At 49.4% G+C, this 9,450-nt stretch overlaps 1 protein-coding gene across 5 annotated transcripts; it reads left to right on the top strand.

Annotated features, from left to right (window-relative positions):
* The first annotated feature begins 261 nt into the window (after positions 1-261).
* ZBTB18 (zinc finger and BTB domain containing 18) lies at positions 262-8,152 on the top strand. Of its 5 annotated transcripts, none has more exons than XM_054196457.1 (3): positions 1,429-1,560; positions 3,064-3,147; positions 5,270-8,152. In XM_054196457.1, the coding sequence occupies exons 2-3, from the start codon at positions 3,135-3,137 to the stop codon at positions 6,850-6,852; spliced, it is 1,596 nt and encodes a 531-aa protein (XP_054052432.1). In that variant the 5' UTR covers positions 1,429-1,560; positions 3,064-3,134; the 3' UTR covers positions 6,853-8,152. The 5 variants fall into 5 exon arrangements, with proteins under 5 accessions (XP_054052436.1, XP_054052432.1, XP_054052434.1 ...); XM_054196458.1 differs by lacking the exon at positions 1,429-1,560 and adding an exon at positions 2,115-2,135; XM_054196461.1 differs by lacking the exons at positions 1,429-1,560; positions 3,064-3,147 and adding an exon at positions 262-370.
* The last annotated feature ends 1,298 nt before the right edge of the window (positions 8,153-9,450 follow it).

Here is a 9,450-nt window from a genome sequence, read left to right as displayed (position 1 = left end):
TTCTAATTATCCAATCATAAATGTGGTACAGCAAAGCAACTACAATTTTTTAGGTCTTGCAGCAGCAGCATCCATAAGCATCCTTGTGGCTTATCTGTTGATCCAGATGTTTCTGCTGTGAACTTCTGCAAAGTTATCAGGCATCAGCAACTTGTGTTTCTCTTAGATATGAATCCCTCAGTAAATTTTGCGAAAAAGTTTCCTTATCTTAGTCAATCGCTTGTTCTTCTCAGCAGGGGCAGGTGATGGGTCTTGGATCTCAAGACAATCGCGCGGCAATTATATGCTAATGATGTTCTTGGCTCCTAACAGCTGCATGGTCTCAGTCATCTATGCCACACTCCATCCTAACTGTCCCTGAGGCAGCATGGTGAGTAACGCCCGGGCGGCGGGAAACGCGCACTGGGCCGGTGGCAACCGTGGGCAAACCCCTTGCAAGGCGAGGGAGGATGGCGCTGGGCGGTTTCCTCAGGGCGGGCACACCGGCCTGGCCAGCACCAGCGGCCACCGAGGCCTGCCAGGCCAGGCCAGGCCAGACCATGCCGGGCCCACCACATATGGCCTGGCCCGGCACAGTATCCCCAACACCTGCGTGGCCAGACGGGACCGCAGGGATATGCCTCACCGCTGGGACAGGGACAGGGACAGGGACAGGGGCATAGCCGCGGCCTACCGCCGACCGCGGCCCCGGCCCGGCCGCCCCCTCACCCCTCCGCCGTCCCGCCATGCACCGCGTCGCCACCCCACACATACACACACACCCCCCATGCCCCGCCCGCCCCGGCAACGGGCGCGAGGCCGCGGCCCGCGCGCGCCCTCCGGGGCAAAGCTCCGCCCCCTCCTCGGCCCCGCCCCCTCCGCGCTCGCCCCACCCGCGGCCCCGCCCCCTCCCCGGGCTCGGCGGGGCCCCGCCCCCTTCCGCCTCGGCTCCTCGCCGGGTCACGCCCCCCTCGCCTCGCCGCCCGCCGCCATTGGCGGCGCCGCCGGCCTTCCCGGGCCGCCCTCCTCCACTCAGCGCCCGCCGCCGCCCGTCACTCACCGGTGGGGCGCCGCGCCGGTTGGCGGCGGCGGCGGCGGGGGCGGGCCGGGCTGTCAGTCAGGGAGCGGAGTCCGAAGTGGGGAGCGGGGAGGGGGCGAACATCTGTCTGCCGCAGCCCGGGCCCGGCTGTGCCGCCGCCGCCGTGCGTGCGCCCGCCCGTGCTGCGTGCGCCCGGCGCCCCCGCCCTCCCGCACCCCCCCCCTCCCCTCCCCTCCCCCGTCCTCCCCCGCGCCCGGCCGCCCGGCCCCGGGCTCCGCGCCGTCTGCGGCCGTCGGTGCCATGGGGAGCCGCTGAGCGCGGGGCCCGCTTCACTCCGCTCCGCCGGCTGCCCCGCTCGCTCCTCAGCTGCCGGCAGGGGGGAGGCCGGGGGGGGGGGGGCGGCGGCCAGCGGGCGCGGGGGGCGGGCGGGGGGGAGGGAGGGAGGGGGGCGAGACGCGATCCCGGAGCGGCAAGTGAGCGAAGAGGAGCCCGGCGGGCGGCGGCGGCGGCGGGAGCGCGGGGACTTCGGGCCGCCGCGGAGTGTGAGTCCCGCTGCCCCCATCCCCACACACCCGCCGGGCCGGGGGCCGGTGCGGCCTCGCGGGGCGGGCGGAGTTGGCGGCGGGTCCGGCGGGGGGTGGGCGCAGCCGGCCGGAGAGGCGGGGTGGGTGGGGGGGAAGGGAGGCGGGGGCAGCCCTCCCCGGGCGGCGGGACCGGCCGCCCCGGCGCCGCTCCCGGTTACTTTTCTTTTGTTGCCGCCGTGACCCGGGGGCGGCTTTTCCTGCCCGCCGGGCAGCTGCTTCCTCCCCCCGCGGGGCGGCCGCCGGTGCGACCGGCCCCGGGCGGGGGCGGTGCTGCCCGGTGGGAGCAGGCCCCCGCGCCGCGGGGGGCGGCCGGCCCCGGTCGGGGCGGAGGGGGGACAGCCCCGGCGAAAAGTTGCCGCCGCCTGGTGGGGATGGGGGGGGCCGGGCCCGCCGGGAACTTGCCGGGCGGCGGCGGCGGCGCCGCGCCTCCCCCTCACGGCCCGGCCCGGCGCGGCCCGGGGACGCCGGGCCCGTCCCCCGGCCCGGCGGCGGGCAGGTGAATCCGCTCGACTTGGTATAGAGGCGAGCGCGGCGTGAGTGTCACCGGGGGGCAGGGGGGTCGGCGGGGCCGATCCCGCCGGCGGTGCGAGGGGGGGGACGGCACCCGGCCGCCGCTCCCCGCCTCGCCGAGAGGCTGGCGGGGGGCAGGGGGGGCTCCGGGAGTCGGCGTCCCGGTGGTGGTGGTCGGGCGGGGGGGGGGGGGGGGGGGGGGGGAGACAAATAGAGGGGCAGCCCGACCCCCCTTTACCCCCCCGCGGCGGGGGAAGAGCGGTTTGTGAGTGGAGCTGTACGGGCGGGAGCCGTGCGGCCCGGGCAGGTGAAGGGCTGGGCGGTACCGGGGGGCCGGAGTTGGGAGCGCTCGGTGTCACTGGCGCTGCCGGAGCCTTGAAAGCGAAAGGAGCGGCGGGGGAGCGGGGCGCCGGGAGCGGGGTGGAAGCGGCGCTGGGGCGATTCCTCCTCCCGGCGGAACCGCTGGGCTCGGTAGAACCCAAAGGGGTGCGGGTTTGTGGGGTAACCCCGCGGCCGGGCTGTGCTGTCAGTGCATAAAGCGGTCCTCCGGCTTCCAGGCAGAAGTGTTGCTGTGCTGCGAATACAGTACAGCCCCATATGTTTAGGATTTTCTTTTTTTTTTTTTCCCCCTCTTTTTTTTTTTCTCCTCCCTGTTAGAAAGTTTGAAAAAAAGAGACTTTGAAGTATTTTGTTTATACTAACAGAAGAGAAAAGTTCTCCTAAGAAAAAGCTGGTGGCAGGAGTGTAGAGGAGTAGCATATGGCATTAAAAGGAGCACAGCTGGAGGTAGCATTTCCATCTGAACATGATGTCAGAGCAGCTGACAGCCTGCCATCCCTCAGCCTTTTATTCTAACACACAGACAGGGAGTTAGTGTGTGCAGATCTGTGTGTGGAGAAGGTATCTCATTCCTCTCTAACATCATCTCCACTTTGCATCTGTCTCTCCTAGTCTGCTTTTTTTCCACCGATCTAACAGACCTGGAGCCAGCAAGACTCAGAGGAAAGGACTTAATCAGGTTTATGTGTACTAAAGGTAGGAGTAGCAATAGATTAGATACAGCGTATTTCTGTTTTGGTGTGTTGTTTATTGAATTTCAGGAAAAAAAAATCACATTACTTTTCTAACCAAGTTTAGAGGTAATCTATGAAATTGAGTATTAAATAGATAAGTGGACTTAGTCAAAAGGCTTGGGCTACAGTTGGAGAGTATCAGTTCTTGGGCACGTTGTTAGCATTAACTTTAATGCATATTGTGAGAATGTCTTGGTTTGGAAGAAGGAGAGAGTAAGTTTATTCTTCGTGTCTGAGACCAAAACTGCATTGGATTTAGTGGCAAGCGTAAAAAGAGTTCTGCTTTATGTTCTTGCCTTGCATCTTTTAAATGACTTTACTGGGGTTTTAGTGAAATATACAAAAGTGTGCTTTTTTTTTTTTTTAAAAAAAAAAAAGGACTGTTCTGGCTAAAATGTGTTTGTGGGGAAGTCTTCCATTAAACTTCACGGTTAAATATCCAGCAGCTCAGAACCGTAGTAGCATACAGCTGTAGTGCTTCTGAAAGATAGAAATCAGTTACGTGTTTAGAAACTTTTGTACCCGGGAGAATGGCTTGTCTGGTTTCCTCTTTTCTTTCTCGCGTGTAGCGTTTGAAATCTTTTATTTCAGCATAACAATAATTATTTGAAGGAGTTTTTGTATTTGCGACTAATTTAGAACTTGTAGATTTGAGCTGCCTGAATTGGCCAGACAGCTGTAATCGCACTCCTCTATTCTTAATCTCTTTATCTGGGCAGCAGCTGCCATATGGCCACAGTCAGCTGGATCAGATGTTTATAAGCTTCCTTCTTCGTCCCTCTCTGTCCTTTCAGCCTCCTAATTTGATCACAGCTACCTTGTGAGCTGCCCTCCAATCTTTATTTTTAGCCCTCTTAAGGATTAGGATTGATGTTGGCTGTGGGGCACTTAAAGTGATTGTATTGTAAATCTTCGTGCTTTACTTTAGCAATGGTATTTTACAGAATATAGTAGGGGTTGTGTTGTAAGTTTTAGTACATCTTGGTTTGCGAGGGATGAGGATTTTTCAATAGTATCTGCGAGCCTAGAGCCACGATCTGCTTAGTTGGTTTGGGAGAGCATTGCTATCAATCAGTGAAGAATAGATTAAGACAGGTTTTTAAGAGATTTTACTTTCTGTTTGAGTTTTGACTTCTCTACTTCTTTGAAGTTTATTTTTTTCTTTATCATCGAGGAAGGTGACTAGAAAATTACTTGGGTAAGAACAGCACTCGGGATACTGATTTTAAATATGCACACATGCACACATGCTCACGTTGAATGACTTTTTTTTTTTTTTTTTTTTTTTTAAGTTTGGTACTGCAAACTCTGCCTGGTGTGGGAGGGGAGGGAAATTTCTGTCCTTCTACATAGAGGAAGCGGTGCTTGTTGGCGTTTTGGTTGTTAGGGGTTTTTTTTCTTAAATTCTGCATGTTGGCAAAAAATGTTGATGTTCTATTGTACAGTATGGAGAAGGTTTTAAAACTGAAACTGTACTTACAACAAGAAGAAAACCACGCGACCTGAATTTCGAAAAGCCTTGATTTTGCTGTCTCTATAAATTGACACCTGTAAATAATTTTTATACTCGATGAATGTTAGACCTTCAGATTTGGGTATATTAGCATTTCTTCATGCGCAAACCTCTCCTCTTACTACAATTTGACTTTAAAAATAAGGTTGATGGTCTGATTTTATTTCTTTTTTCTTCCCTCCCTGTGAGCTCTCAAACTTAGTGTTTTAAAAAAAAAAATTTTTTTTTGGGTCTGCCCTCCTAGGGACACAATCTGGAGGAAGTTTCCCTAAAAAAAAAAAAAATAACGGTTGAACAGATTTTATGAACAGCAGCGATCCTTTAAAAAAAATTACAAACATATCTATGCGCTTATTAGAACGGCTTATTTGCCATGGAAAGGAAATTGTAACTTCAGTGGTTGATCGGGGAAAGAGTTGCCATCGTACACACGGGTTAAATAATCTTTGCATGGTGTCAGTACCAGAATTCTGGCAATATAAAGATGAGGTTTTTACAGTGGAGTAACTTGGACTCGTAAGTTCTGTAATTGCGACCTACATTTAATTTTTAAAAATCTCGTTGCTTATAGGTTATGAAGACAGTATGGAGTTTCCTGACCACAGTAGACATTTGCTCCAGTGTCTGAGTGAGCAGAGACATCAGGGTTTTCTTTGTGATTGCACTGTTCTGGTAGGAGATGCCCAGTTCCGAGCACACAGAGCTGTACTGGCTTCATGCAGCATGTATTTCCACCTCTTTTACAAGGACCAGCTGGACAAAAGGGACATTGTTCATCTGAACAGCGACATTGTTACAGCCCCAGCTTTCGCTCTCCTGCTTGAATTCATGTACGAAGGAAAGCTCCAGTTCAAAGACTTGCCCATTGAAGACGTGCTAGCAGCTGCCAGTTATCTCCACATGTATGACATTGTCAAAGTCTGCAAAAAGAAGCTGAAAGAGAAAGCAACCACGGAGGCAGACAGTACAAAAAAGGAGGAAGACGCCTCAAGTTGTTCAGACAAAGTGGAGAGCCTCTCCGACGGCAGCAGCCACATGCCAGGAGACTTGCCCAGCGATGAAGACGACGGAGAAGATGAAAAATTGAACATCCTGCCTAGCAAAAGGGACTTGGCGTCTGAGCCTGGGAACATGTGGATGAGATTGCCCTCAGACTCAGCAGGCATTCCCCAGGCTGGTGGAGAGGCAGAGACGCACACAGCAGCAGCTGGAAAAACAGTAGCCAGCCCCTGCAGCTCAACAGAGTCTTTGTCCCAGAGGTCTGTCACCTCCGTGAGGGATTCAGCAGATGTTGACTGCGTGCTGGACCTGTCTGTCAAGTCCAGCCTTTCAGGAGTTGAAAATTTGAACAGTTCTTATTTCTCTTCGCAGGACATGCTTAGAAGCAGCCTGGTTCAGGTGAAGGTGGAGAAAGAGGCTTCCTGTGATGAGAGTGATGTTGGCACTAATGACTATGATATGGAACATAGCACTGTGAAAGAAAGTGTGAGCACTAATAACAGGGTACAGTATGAGCCGGCCCACCTGGCTCCGATGAGGGAAGATTCGGTCTTGAGGGAGCTAGATAGAGAGGACAAGGCAAGCGATGATGAAATGATAACTCCAGAGAACGAGAGGGTCCAGGTGGAAGGAAACATGGACAGCAGCTTGCTCCCTTACGTGTCAAACATACTTAGCCCCGCTGGCCAAATTTTCATGTGTCCTCTCTGCAACAAGGTCTTTCCTAGCCCCCACATCCTGCAGATCCATTTAAGCACGCACTTTCGAGAGCAGGACGGGATCCGCAGCAAGCCTGCTACCGATGTCAATGTCCCCACCTGCTCGTTGTGTGGTAAGACTTTTTCTTGCATGTACACCTTGAAACGTCATGAGAGGACTCATTCAGGTGAAAAGCCCTACACTTGCACCCAGTGTGGGAAGAGCTTCCAGTACTCCCACAACCTGAGCCGCCACGCAGTGGTTCACACGCGGGAGAAGCCTCACGCTTGTAAGTGGTGTGAACGCAGGTTCACGCAGTCCGGAGACCTTTACAGACACATTCGGAAGTTTCACTGTGAGTTGGTGAACTCATTGTCTGTCAAAAGCGAAGCACTGAGCTTACCTACTGTCAGAGACTGGACCTTAGAAGATAGCTCACAAGAACTTTGGAAATAAAATTTTTATATATATAAATAATATATATATAAATCTATATAGTTGTGGTACAGTCTAAAAGCAATCTTGTTTCCTTGAACTGAAAGTTTGGCTATTAGCTTGTTTTTGCACTTTAAGGCAGCATGAATATTTCACTAATTTAGCACTCCGATAAAAACGAACTGTAGAGGTAATCCGACAAAGTAACAAATTACGGAGCGTATTTTTCCCCCTTTTCGGAATAGAAGCCAGCGGATACTTTACTTCTAAGGAATCTCCAATTCAAAAAATTCGGACGTGGCTTTATTCTCCCCAAAAACACTGCGTTCTTTTAAGGTCTCGATCTTTTTCCTCTTAAAATCTGAATGTAGAAATCCTCTCCCAATTTTGTCAGTTCCTTTACATTTCTATAATTGCATGAGTCCTTTCTAGCTGTTGGAAACCTGAATGCTTTTAGACCCAAATGGAAAATTTCTGAAATGCTGGATTATCTATTTTTAAACAAGCGGTTGACTTAAAACTTATTATGGCAACTTCTGGATTTCTGACAGTTCCCACTGGAGAAAAAAAAAAAAAAAAAAAAAAAAAAAAAAACAAACAAAAAAACACAAAACAAAAAAACCAACACAAAAACATAAAACAAAAACCCTGAGAGTACACTGGGATCACTGGGACTCTGTCTTACGTGAAGGTTTGCTTGGGATGAAAAAGGATATTGCAGCTTCAGCAGTGATGAACTGTGTGTTTAAAAAATGTGAATTACTGTTATTGTATACTGTAATTGATTACATGGGCCGGGGGGAGGTATCAAAGAACTTGGCAGGTTGTGTTGATGCTCTTAGTTGAGTCTTGAAAAGTAAATATTAACGCTACAGAAATGCATGATTTTCAGTATATTTTTGTCTTTGTTTGCATTGTATAACTTTAACGAGTGAGTTGAAAATTATTTAATTTCCTTAGGAAAAAAAACCCGACACCGTTGAAAATGCCGGTGTTATGAAGAAGAGAAATGCACTGTTTTTATTTTATCTAATTTAAATTTACTTTCCCACTGTCTTTAAGTTCAGAAGAACTTAAGCTACGAGTCGCCGATTTAGCTACGATAACAAGGAGAAAAAAAAAAAAGGAAAAAAAAAAAGAAAAAAAAAAAAAAAAAGAATGTTTACAACCAGGCTTCGAGATTTGCATGTGCGGTGTGCATTTAACTAACCCCAGACCCCTTCTAATTGCACAGACCCCACGCCAGCTCCGACTGAGGTGCGTCCATTTCCCCAGATGAGCATTGGTAGGATTCCTGCTGCACCACTCCACCACAATAGGGCGTTCTTTTTTTTTTTTTTCTTTTTTTTTTTTTTTTTTTTTTTTTTTCCCCTCCCCACCCCACCCCCCCGCGTTGAAAAGAGGCTGTGGACTGAATTAAATTAAAAAAAAAAGTTTAAAAAAAAAAAAAAAAAAAAAAAAAAAAAGGCGAAAGCCCCAGGCTGAAAGGCCTGGGAAGGCCTGAGTGACAGGGGGGCCGGGGGAGGGCAGGGGAAGGACTATGTGTATCCAAGCAGCAGAGGCTGCAGCCTGACGTGTGGTTTTAATGACCAACACGCAGGTCAAAAGCATTTTGCACAGTGTTTGTTTTCCTGTCTTGCACTTACAAATAAGGTCTATGGGAGTAGCATGGAAAACGTTTGCTGGTTTTTCCTTCTTTTTTTTTTTTTTTTTTCCCCTTTTTTTTTTTTTTTCCCTCTGCTTTTGTTTAAAATTTGATCGCCTTAACTACTGTAAACATAGCCTATTTTTGTGCTTAAGATACTGAATGGAAAACTCCATTGTGTATTGCTGGACTGTTTTGGAAATATTTGGTCAAATGTGTGTTAATTTGGCTGTAATGGCATTTAAAACAAAAAAAAAAAAAAGCTGTGAAAATGGCCTTGGAGCGTTATCTTTAGTTACTTGAATAGTTTCTAGGTTTTAAAACTACATTCTTTTCTTAAGTTAGAGAAGACAATCAGTGTCTGAGGAAAATGGACTTTCTCTTGGATTTTTTTGTGGTCCTCGTGAGTGATTGCTTTTTTCCTTTCCTTAGTTTCACATTCTTCTTTTGTTCTAAAACTTAGACTGACATCTAGCTTTGACAATCATAGTATGTTTTATTTTCCTGAGGGGGGAATAACTTATAATGCTGTTTAGTTTTGTACTATTGGTGTGTTGGTGAATTTTTAAACTGTGTGCTAACTGCAATAAATTATATGAACCGAGAAATCAATTCCCTTGTCTTTTTTCCCTCTTTTAAATTATAGTTACGGAGTATTTTTTATAATGTGTAACTTTATTACTTTTGTACAGACTTCTATTGCTAACTGTGTATGGAATATGTTTTCAGTATGCTTTTGAGCACTTTTTTGCTAACGTACATATTTACATCTCACTTAACATTTAAAAAAAAATTAAATGCTTGTGTTTTGAAAGCATTTCTGTGTGTGTAGCTCTTGATCATTCTGTAGGGGGATTTTTTTCATAATTTTTTTTTTTTTTCTTCCCCAAAGACCTTAGCAGAAGCAAGCTATTAAATTCCAGAAATTTTGCTACCGTGCAAGTATCTGTGCAGACACACAATTCCTTTTCTGG

Source organism: Rissa tridactyla, chromosome 3, assembly GCF_028500815.1.
Source record: "Rissa tridactyla isolate bRisTri1 chromosome 3, bRisTri1.patW.cur.20221130, whole genome shotgun sequence".
Classification (NCBI taxonomy): Eukaryota; Metazoa; Chordata; class Aves; order Charadriiformes; family Laridae; genus Rissa; species Rissa tridactyla.
Note: the sequence above shows the minus strand (reverse complement) of the source record. Positions and strands in the feature narration are given on the sequence as shown.